We start from the raw sequence: 19433 nt of genomic DNA on the forward strand, positions 1-19433 counted from the left end.
TTGAACTTTGTTCAGATAATCAGTAACGTACCGCAATAATTTCCTGAGTTTAATTTATGGAGAATTCTTACCAATGTATAAATATCTCCCAATCAAATTGATATGTAAATACATTTTATTAATTTACAAGTAGAATTATGCAACTTCATACAAAACCGGAATTTCTGGTGATGTTTCATACACATTACCAAAGACATCAACAGAACAATAATAAAACTGTTTTCCTTTCCTTCAATTTGAAAGAAGTCTTAATTTAACAGGGCTGCCAGATTGGATTGGGCAATAAATAATTTCCCTGGGACCACAATAGACAAATTAGTTGCAATACAGGTTATCTTAATTTCACCCACACACGACTTCAACACACGGCAAGACAAATAACGTGGGACAATTTATTAAATACTAAACTACTCTTCACACAGTACTTGATAAGATTAAAATCTAAACAGTAAAATATGATTCTTATAATTTTGGGAAGAAAAAGTTGATCAATATTTTTATGGTCAGTATCTCACCACTGTTTAAAAGGAAAGGATGTATATTTGCTTCGTCCTAACAGCAACATCTAACAAGATGGGAAGTGGTCACTTATTACCAAGCTTGTGTATGTCAGCGTGTGGATCTGTGTTCCTTGGTCCCTTGAATCATGTCTGTGCTTTTTTAGTGAGGTGCAAAGTATTTGTTGGATGGTTACTTCCCTCTCCTCATGTTTATCATCTCTTGATTGGTTGGTTCCAAATATGGGAGGTAACTACCCTATTTCTCACCCGCCCATCTGTGATCATGGTAAAGGTGTAATAAGAATATGATGTCTAGTGTTATTATGAAATGTATTTTAATATGTTTCATGTTAATATAATATGGTGATTGCTTGCCTTATGCCCTGTCATTTGCTGTCCCCATCTTGTGTACACTGCTGGCTATAAGACATTTTTACCTAACCAAATATATTGAGATTGACAGAGCTTTATGGAATCAAACACCACCTTTTAACCATAAAAGACTGGTGCCAAATCCTTGTCTAATACATGGATGACTATAGTACACATTGATTCTTTCAAAGTGCGTTGCAATATTGTAATTTTAACGTGTGTGTGTGTATAATAGATATATATATCTATTATACTCTTGGTTCTGTTTCAACTTGTGATTGGTGTCCTTCTGGTGTATAATTAACCGGGCGTCTTCTGCCATTAATTCACGACTGGACTACGCAAACTCGCTTTACATAGGATTACCACAATATCAACTTGCGCGATTACAACTGATCCAAAACACGGCGGCAAGGCTGATAACAGGAAAAAAAACCTGGGAATCCATCTCTCCTTTGCTGAGGAGCTTACATTGGCTAACCGTAAAAAATCGGATCACGTTCAAGACCCTTTGCCTCACCCACAAATGCGTGCATAGAGAGGCTCCGCAATACCTAATGGAGAAAATAAATCATTACACACAAAACCGCAGTCTTCGATCAGCCAACAAAAACCTCCTCCTCGTGCCCAAAGCCCAGTATAAATCCAAGGGGGATCGGAGATTCGCTGTCCAAGGGCCTCGGCTATGGATTGCTCTACCAATCAACATCCGCCTGGAAGAAAATCACCTGGCTTTTAGGAAAAAACGCAAGACCTTCCTCTTTTAGCAGATGATCAAAGCTCGCCACAGCGCCTAGAGGCGATTCAGTTCGCATTGTGCGCTATACAAGTATTTTATTCATTCATTGTCTGGGGAAAAGCTGAGTTCTTACTGAAGAGACGATCTCACCCGTTGAAACAATGGGGCTTGTTTGACATGGACTTTCTTTGATCAAAGGTCTCGCTATACTGGTCTCTCAAAATACCATTGTATGACCATTGTCATTTTGTTTCGTGTAAAGTGGCACCATTGTTCAGGTTACTCTGTTTCAACATAAGGTTTGTATATTGACCTCAACCCTCCACTGGAGAGGATAATTCGATCAGCCTTTTCTGGTGGGGGGTGGGGGGAGGTTGCTCCCCTGGTAGAACGACTCCTTGGCTGAGTGTTTCATGAATTAACATTTTTATGTATTCCGGCCATGACACTACATATCCCAAAAAATGTATAAAACAAATTTATTCATCTGTTTAGGCCGATATATATTCCACATTTTTGGTTAAAAAAAAAAAAACGAAGTCAGCGTAAATTGGTTTGTGCAAAAGTTGCAAACAACGTGATATATTTAGGGACTTTTTTTTTTTTTTTTTTTTTTTTATTGTTTTTACTGGTAATGGCGGCAATCTGTGTTTTTTAGTTAGATTTCGTTTGTGACATTGCAGCAGACAAATCTGACCCCAAATTACACTTTTTGGGGACCAATCACATTATTATATTGATCAGTGCTATAAAACTGCACTGATCAATGTAAACATGTAACTGGCAGGGACTGGGTTAACACTAGGAGACGATCAAGGGGTTAAGTGTGTTCCCACATCATGTTTTAACTGTAGAGGGGATAGGCTTACTGGAACATGACACAGATCACTGTTCCCGTTCACTGGGAACAGTAAATCTCTGTCATGTCATCTGGCAGAATGGGGAATCTCCTTGTTTACATAGGCAGTACCCTGTTCTGCCTTTCCTCACCGCGATCGTGGGTCACTGGCAGACATAGAGTCCGCGGGACCCACGGCGGGCTCTCGCGCACGCGCTATCCTCCTTGCACAGAAGATCACGCAGGAGAGTTAACCTGCTGCAGTATATCTATGCGAGCTAGTCGGCTAGTGATTAACTATCTTGTACTCCCCTATTCCACCCCTTGGGAGGGGCCATGGCTCTCCCATTGTGGGTGTGTCTGTAAGCTATAGTGTATAAGTACCATTGAGTGAAAAAAAAATTGTAACATGGCTCTGAAGAAGGTACGTCAGTCCTTCGAAATGTGTCAGCCAGCAGGGGACCCATTTAGGACCCACTACCTTGGTCTGGTAGCCCAAGCAATTAAGCAATTTGTGAGAGACTAGCCACCCATGTGGTTTGATGAGCGAGTTTACAAATTTGTTGGTGAGTAGACATCTTTTTGGTTTTATCAGATTTTTTTTCATAAATTTGTTGGATAATGCACTAGGTCAGTGCGCTCTCTCTCCTTTTTTTTTTTTTTTTTCTTGTATTCCTACAGCATGGCCAGGATGACCTCAGTCCTAGAGGGCAGAAAGGCATCTAAGGGATTATCCATTTTCTGACGTAGTATTACAGCACTATTGAGTCAGTTCACTGATGCGCAAGAGTATGTTGTTCTATTTGAATGGACCCTTAACCCTGACATCTTCCACCTAATATATCTGAGAGGATCCCTGGACGCAAATATCCTGGCCTCCAGATTCAGCAAAAAGTTGCCTCTGTTGGTGGCCAGGACCAAGGATCCTCTATTGCTACCATAGGGTGCCTTGATAATTCCTTGGTCCCAATTCAGGCTAATCTGTGCCTTTCCTCAATGCAAATTATACTTCACCTGTTCGACAAAATAGAGCAAGAGAAGAAAATGGTGATTCTCATTGCACCAAGCTGGCAAAGAAGAACCTGGTGCACAGAAATACTCAGAGGGTGGGATCCCTGGCTTCTTCCCAACAGGCCAAATCTTTTGTCTCAGGGCCCTCTCTTTCATTCATCTTTACCCGTCTTCCTCCTGGGTCTGCAGGCTCCAGCTGTGTGGCTGGAGCCCTTTACGTCACTCCCAAGCATGTGCATGGGAGCCATCAGTCACGGCACAGGGCTCTGAAGAAACAGCACATGTTGCCGATGACATCATTGCCTGCATATACAATAAATATATCCCCAATGTTGCACGTTTAGGAGTCATTTACAGTACCTATAGATAAGCCTTCTTATAGGCTTACCTATAGGTACAAACAATCAATTGAAGTTTCCGTTCACTTTTAAATGCTCTGAAAGTTTTCAAACCTATTCTTTATCAAGGGTCTCTGGCTTTACTCCTTGTCAAAACCTTTATATAATTTGTATCTCAGATCAGGCCTCCTTTACCACACCCTTTATTTCCTTGGGACCTCAGTCTTTCTTTCTGCCCTGCAGATCACGTGACTAGACCATACTTGCCTGAAAATAGGTAAGTATACAGATCTTTCTTACACAGGTTAGTTAGAATAAGTGTTAGCAGGAGAGGATAGTTTAAGGCATTCCACTTTAATGCATAATTCTTCTGTAATGATAATTTAAACTAACGCTGTGCTAATTCAGGGAGCTATGCAGCAAAAAGGACAAAAATGCAGTAATACGCGATAATGTTGTGAAACAATAATAAAGTGCACTAATTAAAAGAATAATTCTTCTGTAACCTGTGTGTTAAGAGTGTTGTATTGTCTGTTCTAGGAGAGAGGCGAGAAGGTGTAAATGCTTCTGTCTGCACTGATGTACAAGCTGTCTTTAAAGGGAAGACTTACAGCCAGCTTCAGGTCATTTCTCAAGGAATTGAGAGCAAAATAAAGGCAGGAGGACCAAACCTGGATATTGGATATTGGGAAAGTCTTTTACAACAGCTCCGTGCTTACATGGCAAGAGCCAGGTAAAGCAAACCTTCCAAGCTGATGTATGTCTTTGTGTTTGTGTGAATTTTTGTACAAATGTGCACAATTATACAAAAAAAAACAAAAAAAAAAACAACAAAGCATTAATCTGTGCTTTTGATTATTGCTTTTCTTTTGACTTTTGAGCATTTACCCTTTTTCCTACACCTGACAGCTCAGGAAGGGATATCGTTATACAGTCATAAGGAGACAGTCCTCAGTCTCCCAAAAAATCAACTTTATTTTCTTTTTGGGATAAAAGTTTTGACTAAACAAACAATAACTGACCATGAGTGATTAGCACTTACACCTAGCAAGCCCTAGGGTGTTTGGTTTGAATTCCAAAACAATGGAGCCGGACTGCCAAATGGCTGCTGCAAGTGGTTTAATCGCCAGAGCTAAGAGGAGAGGGGAAAGGGGGCAGGGGGCATCCTTGACACATTCCTCTATGCAAGGAGAAGACATCTGAGTAAGATCCATTGATTTGCATGGTTGCCTTTGGGGCAGAATATAGTAGTTTAACCCAGCTGATAAAGCATTTGCCTAAGCTGAAAACATTTAATACTTCCCAAAGGTAGGTCCATTCCACGCTATCGAACAATTTGATAGTGTTCAAAGATTATGGCCCTATCTTCAACATTGGCTGATGGGAGTTGCTGGTTAAGATACTAGCTATGGATATTGTTGATCTGGTAGGAATAAAGCCAGTTTGATCCAGATGGACGAAACGCTGCCTAACCTTACTGAGTCTATTTGCAAGCACCTTTGCCTGAATTTTAACAACCATTTCAAATGTGAAATCGGATGATATGATTCCGGAGAGAGTCTGTCTTTCCCAGGTTTCAATAGAACAATAATGCTAGCCACCTTCATAGAGTCCAGTAATTGGTGGGATGTAAAAGCCTTGTTAAATGCCTTTAACAACTCAGGGAGTAATGCACTTCGGTACACTTTTTTGTAAGAGAGAGTAGTGGGATTGCATATTCTCTAAATGTCCCTTAAACCCAATTCCTGAGTTTGACTAGAGGAAGGGTGTATCAAATCCTGCTCCCGCTGGGTATTGATCCACAGCAGGATCTCCCACCGCATTGAAATCCCCCATCATCAGGAAAGGGACGCCAGGGTGTTAAGCCACCAAGCGGGCCACAACCCTGTGCACCCCGCTGTTAAAGGGGGGAAGTATATATACATTAGTCTCTAAACGATTGCTGATGGGTAGTTCACTTTAGACAATATTTTTTTTTATTAAAAAAACAGCCTTTATTGATATTTTCAACACATACATTGGTATAGGCAACATAGTAACCGCACTTTGTAAATATATAATATCAATACACTTTGTTGACATTGGTATACTTTAATCATGGGAAAAGGTAATAAAGATGACTGTGCGGAACTTGAACCTTATTATCTATTTCTCCTGTAACCTATAAGGCTGGGGTTGGTCGTGGCGTTGACCAGGTGTTCGAGCAACCCTACTGGCTCTCTGCATCTCGGGTTGCTGCGGGGATGCCCCATGAGACTGGGTCTATGGCCTTGACACTCCTGCACCCCTAATGGGCTCTAACTGTGCAACGGTGATAGGCACATCCTTACTAGTTGCTAGTTATCGTCTTGCCGATCTCGCTGGCATTTTCTGCTCATCGTTGTGTAGTATATTTGTTTCCTAGTGAACATTTGTGGTGATATAGTCTATCTTTGAATAGATGTTAGGGGTCTATGGATAAGTACCTTACCCTGGTTGGGGTGGGTGATAAATAAGTTTTAGGAACTAGTAATTATTGTGACCCCCCTTCCCTATATGGAGTGTAATTATATCGGGCTTACACCGTTTGGTAAGTTTCTATGTGGTCGTCTGAGTGTCTCCTGTGATATTGTGCTTTGTGTCCCCGATTTGGTCTGCCCATGGCTTATTTTACGGTGTTGTATTGTCATGTTGGGGGGTATGTTAGGATTCAAGGTGTGTTGTTGGTGTGTGGATGAGGACCCTTGGGCCTTCTACCACTAGGGTTGTAGCGTAGTACATGGGTGTTTTATCCTGACTTTGTGTATGCACTTAGTCGCTTGGGCATGGGAAGATCGCTGTAGGGTTATGGACGGTGACTTATGCGCAAATATGTCTATATTCATCTGTGGTCTGGAAGTGTTTCCAGCAGGACCAAACTTCCCTGAATTTAGTCTGAGTATCTTTGGATTGATGGATTAGTTCCTCTACTTCCGAAATTCTGGTAATACGATTGAGCTAGTCCTCTGTGCTGGGTGGATTAGTAGATTTCCACCTAATTGGGATGCACATCTTCTCTGCGTTTACTAAATGTAGGGCAAGTGAGCAATGATATAGTCTTTTTGGGATAGAAGAATGATGGAGCAACATTTGGGCTGGGGTTTATTCTAATTGTAAAGTGGTGATTCTCGTGGTAATTTGGTGGACCTCCTTCCAAAAAGGTTGGAATCGGGGGCAGGACCACCAGATGTGGAGTAGAGAGCCTTCTTTGTCCCCACATCTCCAGCTTGTTGAGGGTATGAATGGGGAGATTTTATGTAGTCTTTCTGGGGTTTTGTACCATTTGGAGAATACTTTGAAGCCGTTTTCCTGTGTTGACACATTAATCAAGCCCTTATGGATGTAGGTGTAAATATTTTCCCATTCCTCTTCTGATAACTTAATATCAAGGTCTTTCTCCCAGCTACAGGTGGCTGTTGGATTTGGGGTTGTGGTCTGAGAATAAAAAGGTATAAATTTCAGAGATCGTGTCTTTGTGGTTCTGATCTAGTGTAGGCATTTTCAAATGGTGTTCGATCTCTGGAGTAATCGGCCCTGTGGGGTGGTTGGTTCAAGTAATGTCTAATTTGGAAGTACAACCATTGTGGGAATGGTCTCCCTGTTGCTTGAGTAGACATATCGGTCAGAGGAAGGAATGTGCCTCTTGAGAAGAATTGTTCTGCCCGTACCTTGGGTTCTGGCCAAGTATCTCTGAAACGCATCGGAAAGTCCTGAAGGGAATTCTGGGTTATGTCTTATTGGTGTCAATGGACTATGTGAGGAAGATATATGTTGGGTTCGACATACTTTTTGAAAGATTTGTAGAGTGCTTCCTATTAGAGGGTGTTGTGTGCAGGTTTGAGGGATCCTGTCCGGAGCTATCCAGGGGAGTTGGTGAATGGTTATTGGGGAGAACGCATTTTCAATAGTAACCCAGGCCTTCGTGTGGACATTCCAGTCTATTATTCTGGATAGTTGGCAGGCCCATTGATATTTAGAGATGTCAGGCAGGCCAATGCCCACTTTTGCTTTTGGTAGAGACAGTCTGTCGAAGCTAAGCCTAGGCGGTTCCTTGCCCCCAAAGGAAGTCGTTGCACATTTTTCAGTAAGAGGCTGAGAAAGCCAGAGGTATTTTGATGGGGATTGTTTGCAGGATGTATAATATTCTCTTTGTTAATGGCTGCCCTCCTAAACCAGGAGAACATTCCCATCGACCACGTCCTCAGATCTATTTGAATGCCCTGGAGAATGGGGAAGTAGTTTTTGGAGTATTAATCAGTTATGTGGGTTGGGAGTTTGATTCCCAGATATCTGATGGCCTCTTGGTTCCATCGGAGTGGAAAATAGTTTTGACAGAGTGTCAGTGTGTCTTTCTGTAAGGATACATTAAAGTCCTCTGATTTTGCGAAATTTATTTGATGCTTTGAAAGGGTGTTGAATAAGGTTAAATCTGTAAGTAAATTTGGCAGTGTGATATGGGGATCTGTCAGGAATAGTAAGATGTCGTCTGCAAAGGCTGACAATTTATGTGTCGAGTTTGCTATATTCACACCCTTGATGTCTGGGTTGAGTCCTAGTCGTAGTAGGGGTTCTCTGAGGATGTCTCTGAAGCGCATAATAGGCAGATGTCTGGTGACAGGTCCCAGGCTAACATCTGCTCACATTGGCAGCTTGGCCAAGCCCCGGTGTGGTCAGTTTATTAATCTGAAAGCAGAGGGAATGGCAGGAACACCAGAAATTTCGTACAAGGAAGCAATACAAGGAGAAGAGGGAATTTTCTCATACAAGTACATGGTACAACAGGCACGTATCAGGGATATGAAATGTTGGAGTAACAAACACTTTAAGGAAGTAGTAGGAATCTGTTAGAGAAAGATACCTGTAGCACATAGCTCTGATGGATGCAGTGATTTCCTAATAGAACAATAAGGCGGGTGTTAGGTACTGAGTAAGTGTCCCCCGCATGATATGAGTTCGGAATGGCTGTTTCCATCATTTTAAAAATGAAAGTAAGTGTCTAACTGTGAAATCAAATGTTTTCTCCTCTGTCTTTTTCAGGCTTAGAGAGAGGCACCAGGATATTCTACGACAGAAACTGTTCAAGCTCAAGCAAGAACAGGGTGTTGAAAGCGAGCCTTTGTTCCCTATTGTAAAGCAAGAGCCATGTTCTCCCTGTGAAAGGTTAATTTAAATTTGTCATCTATGCTGTGTAATTGTGTTTGTTTTCAAAAAATCCTTAAAATCTAGACACTAGACTGTCTAGTCATCTGATTTTTCTGCAAGTAGATACATACAAGTAAATACATTTTTATTAACCACTTAAGGACCGCCTCACGCCGATATACGTCGTCAGAATGGCACGGCTGGGCACAATCACATACCTGTACGTGACTCTTTAAGTGCCCAGCCATGGGTCCTGAGCTCCGTGGCCGCGGGACCGACAAACCCAATCGCCTCTGGTGTCCCGTGATTGGGTCACAGAGCTGAAGAACGAGGAGAGGTCTGTGTAAACAAACCTCTCCCCGTGCTTCCTCGTGTGGCTGTCACCAATCATCTGTTCCCTTTTATAGGGAAGGACGATCAGTGACGTCACATGCCAGGCCACGCTTCCCCTACAATAAAAAAACCCAGAACGTCATACATAACCCCTACACTGCCCCCTAGTGGTTAACTCCTTCACTGCCAGTGTCATTTACACAGGAATCAGTGCATTTAAATAGCAATGTCTGATGTGTCCGCCATAATGTCGCAGTCACAATAAAAATTGCTGATCGCCGCCATTACTAGTAAAAAAAAATATATATATATTAATAAAAATTCTATAAAACTATCCCCTATTTTGTAAGCGCTATAACTTTTACGCAAACCAATCAATAATCGGTAAAATTTTTATATATTTTTGGGGATATTTATTATAGCATAAAGTAAAAAAATATTGCATTTTTTTCAAAATTGTCGCTCTATTTTTGTTTATAGCGCAAAAAATAAAAACCGCAGAGGTGATCAAATGCTACCAAAAGAAAGGTCTATTTGTGGGAAAAAAAGGGCGCCAATTCTGTTAGGGAGCCACGTCGCACAATTGTCAGTTAAAGTGACGCAGTGCCGAATCACAAAAAGGGCTTGGTCCTTTGGCAGCAAATTGGTCCGGGGCTTAAGTGGTTAAGCTGTAAATCTGATGTTCAGTAACCATTAAGTACAGGCTAATCTTCCAGGTGCGTGTATTTTAAATGAGTCATTTACCACCAGTGATATTGTCTGCTTTATAAATGTGCCCCCAATCTTTAAATTTTAAACAGACTTTACCCTATACTTCATGACAGCACACCTCTTTCTCCTAAGTGTTATCTACTGCTCAATTCCAGTGAACTAAAGTAGTATAGGTACTGTGTAAACAAGGAGCGAATCTAAACTTGCTATAGCCTATTATTAGTAGTAGTATTATACAGTACAATTAAAATATTGTTCAATACATACGGAATATGAAGGCCCTGCTCATGGAGCTTGCAATCTAAAGGGAGGAGGTATGGTACAAAAGGTAATAGCTGCAGGGGATGATCTGATGGGTTCTTAGGTGGAAGTGGGGTAGGCTTCCCTGAATAAATGAGTTTTTAAGGATCGCCTGAAGGCGGACAGGGTAGCTGACCAGACATACTGGGGCAGGAATTTCCAGAGGATGGGGAAGGCTCTGGAGAAGTCATGGCAGTGAGCGTGGGAGGAGGTAACAAGGGACCAAGAGAGCAGGAGGTCTTGGGAGGAGCCAAGGGTAGGGAAGTTTTAGTGGATTGTTGTTGGTGGATGCCGGACTATAGGTGATGGAGAAGGTTTTTGTCAGTGAGGTAGCAACTTAAGTATGGGGGGGGGGGGGGGGGTAATGAGTGCATGTTTGAGCAGGGAGGGAAAGGTGCTTGAGGAGATTGATATGTTGAAGATGTGAGTTAGAGAGTTTAGGATAGTGCAGGAAGATGTTTGCAGTAACTGTTTGGGTGAGAGGGTTTTGATGAGTGGTGTAGAAGGTTTGTTTAGTAGTGTGGAGGTAGGAGTTTAATTTGAGAAGGATAGATTTGTAGAGGGTGAAATCTTGCAGGGATTTTGTTTTATCCCATGCTCACTGAAGAGCATAGCTGCGTCTCCTAAAACTTCTAGTGTTGTCTGTTTTTTAAGGTTGTAGCAGGCGAGGCCTGGTTTTGTTCGTAGAGAGAGGAGCGAGTGTGTCCAGGGACGATGGTAGCATGTTGTTGTAGACAGAAGTGGGCAGATCTGCGCAGGGGTGTGATTTTATCACAAAGGCAGTCAGTAGCAGAATGAAGAAGGTAAGGGTAATTGCAGGTTTAAAGTCATGGGAGGTAGGAGAAAGGAGAGTGTGAAACTGATAAGGTTGTGATCGGAGAGAGGAAAAAGGGTGTTGGGAAAGTTGCAGGGAGTACAGGGGTGGGAGAACACGAGGTCAAGAGTGTTGCCATTGGAGTAAGTGGTGGTTTGTGTCCATTGTGTTAGGCTAGTAGTAGTTGAGAAGTGGCTGAGGTGTTAACATTGGTTGGAATATTAGTCACCGAGGATGATGGCGGGTATTTTGGAGGAGAGAAAGTAGGGCAGCCATTTGGATAAGTCATTGAGAAAGCGTAACACTGGGCTGGGAGGCTGTTAAATTATTACAATCTTCAAGCAAACTTGAGAAAATAGACAAATGTAGTGCACTTCAAAATAACAGAAGGAAAAAGAGGGAGGTGTAGGAATAACCTGGAAGGTGATTTGTGGGGAGAGGAGAAGTCCAACTCCTCCTTTTTTTATTCGCTGAGTCTGGGTGAGTGAGTTCAGAAGAGGGAAGCTGGAAAGGCAGTGTCAGATTCATGAAGCCAGGTATTGGTAATGTTAAGTAGATTGAGGGAGGAAAAGGTCATTGACAGAGGCCAATTTATTAGAGACTGAGCAGGCATTTCAGAGGGCACACATAAGGGGGGGGGGGGGGGGGACTTGTAAAAGCAGGAGAATTGAGAAAAGAGTGAGTGTTATGGCTGCTGCCAATTCTGGTGGTTTAAGTTATCTGATGAAGGGCCAGGGTTTGGGGCAATGTCCCCAGAAGTTAGGAATAGTGGAAGGGTGAGCAAAATTGATATGACGGGATTTATACGATGGACTCCCGTGCTCACGCATCTCCCATGCCCCCAGGCTTGCACCCAGGAGTGTCTTTGATGGCTGGGTTCAGCTTGTGCTGCTGCAGTCTCTCTATGTTGGGGTGTTTGCTTTCCAAAATGGGGTCATTTTGTGGGCGTTTCCATTACCCTGGAGCAGGGCCTTCAAAAGTGTAATAGGTAGTCAAGAAATTAGTTGTTTAATGCTTCTAGAACACCTGACGGTGCTACCTGCATGTTGGGCCTCTGTATGTGGCCAGCCTGTGTAAAAGTCTCACACATGGTATCACCATACTCAGGAGCAGCTGAATGTGTTTTGGGGTGTAGTTGCAAATATGCATATGCCATGTGAGAGAAATAATATGTTAATATGACAATTTTGTAAAAACAAATCTTAATTTTGCAAAAAATTGTGGGAAAAAATTTACAACTTCAAAATACCTCTTACTAAATTCCAAAAAGGGGTCATTTGGGGGGTATTTGTACTTTGCTGGCTTGTTGGTGTCTCAAGAAATGAGGGGCCATCAGTACATCAGTTCTGATCAGTTTTTTCAATGATTGCCACCATAGCTTATAGACTCTCTAACCTTCACAAAGACCAAATAATATACATTAATTTGGGCTATTTTTACCAAAGATACAGTGCTTCTGGAAAGTATTCACATTGCTTCACTTTTTCCACATTTTGTTATGTTTCAGCCTTATTCCAAAATGGATAAAATTCATTATTTCTCTAGTCATCTGTCCAGGACAGCACTAGAGATAGGCTCCACCTCCAGAGGCAGGAAACACAAACCAGATCTCTCCGTCCCTTCCCCTTCAGTCTTTGTGTTTCCTCCACCGGAGGAGGAGGCTGGATCAGGAGCTCTCCTTCCCCTGACGGTGGGATAGCCCATAAGAGGCGGGGAAGGAGTTCTGGTTACCTGTTGGTAAACGGACATTTGAAGTCCTCCGGTCGGGTTGACTGCAGCTTCGAACCGGCGTTCTCCTTCTGAAGCCCGGGGAGGGCGTTCGTTTCCCCATCCGACAATAGGTTCAAATTGGGCGCGAATTCAGGTGGGGGGCGGGCACAGGCTTCGAGTTCCGGCCTGTGCAACACAGGAGGAGGATAGAGGACTTCCGGCAATCCACTACCGGTTCCGGGTCGCGCGGCGAGCGTGGACGTTCGGGACCTTGGCGGCTATTTTAAAAAGCCGCAGCCACGAGGCGTTCGTGCTGCATCGCTTTATCGCCATTACGAAGGGAAGCCTCCAGGCGGTTAGGCGTGTTCCGTTCGAATATGGATGCAGTGGAGAGTGGCAGTGGAGCCGAACCAGCTCAGGTAGGCAAACACAGAGGTGTCTTGTACCTACAGGGCTGGGAGAGAGAGGGGGGGGAGTAATGGACCAATCAATGCAAAGGCATTTTGAAATGGTCCAGGTGTACTTTTTCCTCCCTCCCTCTCTCAAACAGGATCCGGACTAAAGAGTCTTGCGAATCCTGTTAGCGGTTGGTGGGGTGCACATAGGTGTTTGGTGAAGGCGTCCTATTTTACTAAAGGTTTCGCTGACGTTGGCTTGTCTGTTTTTTTCCCTTCCTTCTTCTCTCCTTCTCTTACCTTAGGCTCTGCCCAAAGAACCAGAGAGGTCAGGGGGGAAGAAGAGATGTCCTTCATGTATGAGTAAATTAAAAGGAGGATGGTCTAAGCCCCTTTGTAAACCATGCATAGACAAATTGGTCTATAAGGAAGCTACGGGAGCTTGTAAGGATTTGATTTCTGGAGTACAGAAAGAAATGGAGTCCATCAAAGCAATGTTAGCGAACCTTGAAACCCCAAAACCAGCCGCAGTTCCCTCTGCTTCCACCCCAGTTGAAGGTGACGAATCAGAGGAGGAGGAACTTGATTCTCTGGATGGCCTAAGTGAGGCGGCATCATCCAGAGATGTTCCTGTTCAAGGGTCAAGCTCTCCCAGATACAGGCTCTCACTCGAGGAGGTTGATGCCTTACTGGGGGTAATTTATGAGACGCTCGAAATCAGAGAGGAGCCAGTCTCCCCGTCCTTGCATGACCGGATGTATCAGACCCTAAAAACAGATTCAGTTAGGGTCTTTCCGGTTCATAGCACACTGATAGATTCAATCAAAAAAGAGTGGGAGGAGCCAGAGAAAGTTATTTTTCCCTAAAAGCATGAAGCGGAGATTCCCCTTCAGCGAGGACCCCTCTTGTGTTTGGAATAAAGTGCCCAAGGTAGACGCAGCTTTTTCCCAGTGTGCAAAGTCAACAGATCTCGCCTTTGAGGACATGGGTGTTTTAAAGGAACCCATGGATAAAAGGATGGAGGTACTATTAAAGAGGTCATGGGAAGTAACCATGAATAACTTAAAACCTGCAATGGCCACGACAATAGTGGCTCGCAACTTGGAGGTCTGGCTGGAACAATTACAAGGCCATTTGGAAGTGGGTACCTCCAGAAAGGAAATTCTGGATTCCCTTCCTATGCTACATAAAGCAGCAGGTTATATAGCAGATGCCTCTGCGGAGTCTGTTAAATTGTCAGCCAGGACCGCTGCCCTCGTAAATTCATCCCGCAGGGCACTTTGGCTGAAGTCTTGGTCGGGAGACTCGGCCTCAAAAGTGAGGTTATGTGGCATCCCCTTTGAGGGAGACTTCTTGTTCGGGCAGGACCTTGAGAAAGTCCTGGACCGTACTGCGGACAAGAAGAAGGCCTTTCCTGTAAAATCTGAAAAGACTACAGGTAAACCCTTTTTTCGTCCTCAAAGGCAGGGACAGTCACAAGGGCAGACCTCTAAGGAGTCAACTCCTAAGAAACAGTGGATGGGAGGAAAACAGAAAAGCAATCTCTTTTCCTCTTCTAAAAAAACCACTAAATCCCAGTGACACGGTTCCTGTGGGGGGGAGACTGGGGCGGTTCCTCCCACAGTGGGAAGACGCTACCCCAAATCCTTTTATTCTGAGAATCATCAGGGAGGGTTACAAAATACAGTTCAAACACATCCCACCTGCAAGGATGTGTCTGACCAAGCCTCCCAAAGACCCCCAGAAAGCGACAGCTTTGCTGTCGCAAATTGGCGATTTAATAGATCAGAGGGTTCTAGTGCCAGTTCCGCCACAGGAAATAAATCACGGTTTCTATTCACACGTGTTTGTAGTAAGGAAACCGTCAGGCAAATTCCGGTTGATCTTGAATCTGAAGTTACTGAACAAGTAGGTAACTTACAAGAAATTCCGGATGGAAACAATTTTTACAGTGAGATCAGTACTCCCTCCAGATTGTTTCATGGCCTCTCTCGATCTAAGGGATGCGTATCTACACATCCCGATTCGAGAAGACTCTCAAAAGTATTTGAGGATAGCGATTCTTTGGGGAAGTCAGATTCGATACCTCCAATTCAGGGCTTTGCCATTCGGTCTGTCTTCTTCCCCCAGGATATTCACCAAGGTCCTGGCAGAAGCATTGGCTCCCCTAAGACTGAAAGGGATCGCTGTCATACCGTACTTGGACGACCTTTTATTCTTTGCCCCCTCAAAGCTCCAACTGCAGGGAGATCTGAGGGTAGCTATCTCTTGCCTAAAAAGGCTGGGGTGGTTGATAAACCAAGAAAAGTCGCACCTGATACCAACACAGGCCATACAGTATCTAGGTTTTCTGGTGGATTCAGTGTCACAGAAAGTCTTCCTCACAGGGGAAAAAGTGGAAAAGGTGAAAGAGATGGTAACCTTTTTGCAGTCCAATCAGACAATTTCCATCCGGTCAGCTATGGCAGGGTTGGGCCTATTAGTGGCAACAATCCCTGCAGTTCCTTGGGCAAGAGCTCATTTCAGGTGTCTCCAGGCCAATATTCTGAGCAGCTGGGACGGGACACAAGAGTCCCTGGACGGGACTATCCATCTATCCTCAAAGACCAAAAGGTCTCTTTGGTGGTGGAAGAGAGAGGAGAACCTAGTACGGGGTCTATGGTGGTCTCCTCCAGTGTCTGTTCGCATCACCACGGATGCCAGTGCTTGGGGCTGGGGGGCCCACTTGGGGTCGAAAGTAGCCCAAGGATGCTGGGGGAAGACACAGTCCCAGAGGTTGGCCAATTGGAGGGAGTTGCAGGCAGTCTGGGAAGCCTTAAGGGTGTTTGCCAGGGATCTGAAGGACCACCATGTACAGGTCCTCTCGGACAGTATAGTGGCGGTTTCCTACCTAAACAAGCAGGGAGGAACAAGATGCCCGTCCTTGATCAAGCTAACAAGTACGATCATGCATTGGGCAGAAGAAAACCTAAAATCGGTTTCAGCGGTCCATCTAAAGGGGGTGGACAACCACCTGGCAGACTTTCTGAGTCGACACCGGGTGTACGAATCGGAATGGTCACTAAACAGGGAGATTTTCCAGCTGTTAGTACGCAAATGGGGTCTTCCGGAAGTGGACTTGTTCGCCAGGAAAGCGAACACCCAGGTCCCAGTATACTTCTCCCTAGAGAGGGAGGCAGGGGCAAAAGGGATAGATGCTTTGGCACAAAGCTGGGCATTTCACATTTGCTACGCCTTCCCCCCATTCAAGCTAATTCCTCTAGTCCTGAGGACATTTTTGCAGGAACGGACCACATTGATACTAGTGGTTCCGTATTGGCCGAAGAGGCCGTGGTTCTCGATGCTGCTGGGCTTGACAGACGAACCTCCCCTCATACTGCCCGAGAGGGAGGATCTGCTATCCCAGGGTCCAGTTCTGTTACCAGAACTGCAGACCCTAAAGTTATCGGCCTGGCGTCTGAAGAGAGTCTCTTGAAGTCTAAGGGACTCTCGGATAGGGTAATTAAAACACTTCTTTCTAGTAGGAAGAAGGTAACCCAAGCAATTTGTTAAGTACTGGAAAGTTTTTTGTTCATGGTTGGACACTAAAAAGGTGTCTATAAGTATCCCGACAGTCTTGGAATTTTTACAAGACGGTGTGGATAAGGGACTGGCCATTAGTACCTTAAAGGTACAAATTGTGGCCCTGTCTGTTTTTTTGTATCAACCTCTGGCGGTAGACCCGCTAGTTAGCAGGTTCTTTAAGGGGTTGACCAGGATTAAACCTGTTCCTTTCAAAATTTTACCCAAATGGGACCTGTCAATTGTGTTACAGGGATGGGTAAAAAAGTCTCTGGAAGAAGAACCTTCCTTGAGATGGATCACGCTTAAAACGGTGTTCCTAGTGGCTATTTCCACAGCCAGACGCATTAGCGAGCTTCAGCCACTTTCGGTGAAAGAGACGTTTTTACAAATTTTTGAGGATAGGCTGGTGTTGCGCATGGACCCTGGGTTTTTTGGGGTCACAAGCTTCAAAAAATACAATTGCAAGGTGGATCAAACAAGCTATTGTAGAAGCCTACAAAGGAATGAAAATGGAATGTCCTTTTTCCCCCATGGCTCACTCCACACGGGCGCTATTGACCTCATGGGCAGAGAGAGCTGGAGCAACACCAGAACAAATTTGTCGAGCAGCAACTTGGTCAAGCTACTCGACGTTTATGAAGCATTACAGATTGGACCTTATCTCAGCGCAAGACCAGGCGTTTGGGAGAAAGGTCCTTCAAGCGGTAGTCCCCCCCTAATCTGGTAAGTTCTCGTTGATCCTCTCTAGTGCTGTCCTGGACAGACGACTAGAGAAAACGAGAGTTAGACTTACCGGTAACTCTGTTTCTAGGAGTCGTCCAGGACAGCATGGATTCCCACCCTATATGCTGTTATAATGCTGGACAAGTGTTTTTGTCGTTACAGAAGCCGTTTCCGGGGAAGTTCTCATTTACAAGACTGAAGGGGAAGGGACGGAGACCGCCCTTTAAAGATCTGGTTTGTGTTTCCTGCCTCTGGAGGTGGAGCCTATCTCTAGTGCTGTCCTGAACGACTCCTAGAAACAGAGTTACCGGTAAGTCTAATGCCCCGTACACACGAGCGGACTTAAGTCCGACAGACTTCCAAAGGAGTTCCGTCGGAGTTCTGCTGGAATTCCGACGGAGTTCTGACAGACTTTTCGGCCGAACGGACTTGGCCACACACAATCACACTAAACTCCGACGGATTCGAACGTGATGACGTACGACTCGGCTCGAATAAGGAAGTTCATAGCCAGTAGCCAATAGCTGCCCTAGTGTCGGTTTTAGTCCGTCGGAGTAGCATACACACGAGCGGATTTTTCGAAGGGGACCGGGTCCGGCGGAGTTCCTTCGGGAAAATTTGAAGCATGTTCCATATTCTAAAGTCCTTCGGACTTTGGCGAGTCAAAAGTCCGTTGCAGCCCACACACGATCGGATAGTCTGACGGACTCAGTCCTTCGGACTTTGGATGTTGAAAAGTCCGCTCGTGTGTACGCGGCATAACTCTCGTTTTTAGTCAAAATTGTATAAACAATACTCCATAATGACAACGTGAAAGAAGTTTGTTTTAAATCTTTCCAAATTAAAAATAATAACATGTACATAAGTATTTACAGCCTTTGTCATGACACTCAAAATTGAACCCTGTTTCCACTTGTAATCCTTGAGATGTTTCTACAGTTGATTGGAGTCCACTTGTGGTAAATTCAGTTGATTGGACATGACTTGGAAAGGCGCACACCTTTCTATATAAGGTCTCACAGTTAACCGTGCATGTCAGAGCACAAACCAAGCCAATAATTTGAAGGAATTGTCTGTAGATGTCCAAAACAGGATTGTATCGAGGCACAGAAACATTCTGCAGCATTGAAGGTCCCAATGAGCACAGTGGCTTTATCATCCGTATTTAGAAAGTATATGGCCTTACATAAAGTAGAACTAGGGTGATATTAATATCCACAGTACCATCATCCGTAAGTATATAGAATAGGGATTTGGAAGTCTGGTCCCCAACCAAAACTACCAGGAAAGGAGAGTGTGTGGACTATCACGGTACATGTTGAAAATTGATTGAACAATAGAATATAAATAATTGTATAAACGGATATATAAAAATATACGTCAGTTTATTCATACATAGAAACAATCAATAAAACAAGCGGTACAATGGTGGGGTATTTCGACTTGTTTCTTCAAGAAATACACAACATACATCTGAAAAAGATATAAATATATGATATAATAACATTGATATTAAAGAAACAATGTATTTTTTAAATAATATTGAACAAAATAATATGAGGGGGGGGGAATAAGGGTAACAAACCAAATAACCAGCAGCTTCTTACCCCACTTTCAGTACCATCAGGGTCAACAGAACACCCAACAGAGCCTCCCGCGACAACTGGGGGAGGTCATTAATAGACAAAGGGCCAGTGTCTGAATAAAAATAATGTATTAAATTGCCATGTAAGTAAAAATTATAAAAATTAATCAGGGATAGGCCTCGCCATAATAAAAAAAAATTGTCAAGAGCTATAGGAAATGACCCACTCCACACCGAGTATGTGGGATAGGGGGAAGGATGATAAGGACATGGGCTGGTTGGGAGACAAACGCTCAACTTTGAGTGAATATAATGTGGGCAATGATGTGGTGATGAAAAG

The 19433-nt window shown here is 43.8% G+C and overlaps 2 protein-coding genes across 3 annotated transcripts in view; both read left to right on the plus strand.

Annotated features, from left to right (window-relative positions):
• CACTIN (cactin, spliceosome C complex subunit) overlaps positions 1–19433 on the plus strand; it is a 666706-nt gene that overhangs the window by 384637 nt on the left and 262636 nt on the right. For both annotated transcript variants that reach the window (XM_077475728.1, XM_077475727.1), the window contains exons 7-8: positions 4339–4531; positions 8854–8976. In XM_077475728.1, coding sequence (XP_077331854.1) covers positions 4339–4531; positions 8854–8976 — 316 coding nt within the window. The remainder of the gene's footprint in view (positions 1–4338; positions 4532–8853; positions 8977–19433) is intronic.
• Positions 11768–18936, plus strand: LOC143974400 (uncharacterized). Its single transcript, XM_077475729.1, has 2 exons — positions 11768–17508; positions 17671–18936. The coding sequence occupies exon 1, from the start codon at positions 15155–15157 to the stop codon at positions 16694–16696; it is 1542 nt and encodes a 513-aa protein (XP_077331855.1). The 5' UTR covers positions 11768–15154; the 3' UTR covers positions 16697–17508; positions 17671–18936.

Source organism: Lithobates pipiens, unplaced genomic scaffold (genome assembly GCF_037356315.1).
Source record: "Lithobates pipiens isolate NorthernLeopardFrog02 unplaced genomic scaffold, aLitPip1_a1.2 Scaffold_13, whole genome shotgun sequence".
NCBI classification, from domain to species: domain Eukaryota; kingdom Metazoa; phylum Chordata; class Amphibia; order Anura; family Ranidae; genus Lithobates; species Lithobates pipiens.

Coding starts and splice junctions, on each gene's coding strand:
- LOC143974400 (XM_077475729.1), top strand. CDS start 15,155: ATGGAAACAATTTTTACAGTGAGATCAGTACTCCCTCCAGATTGTTTC.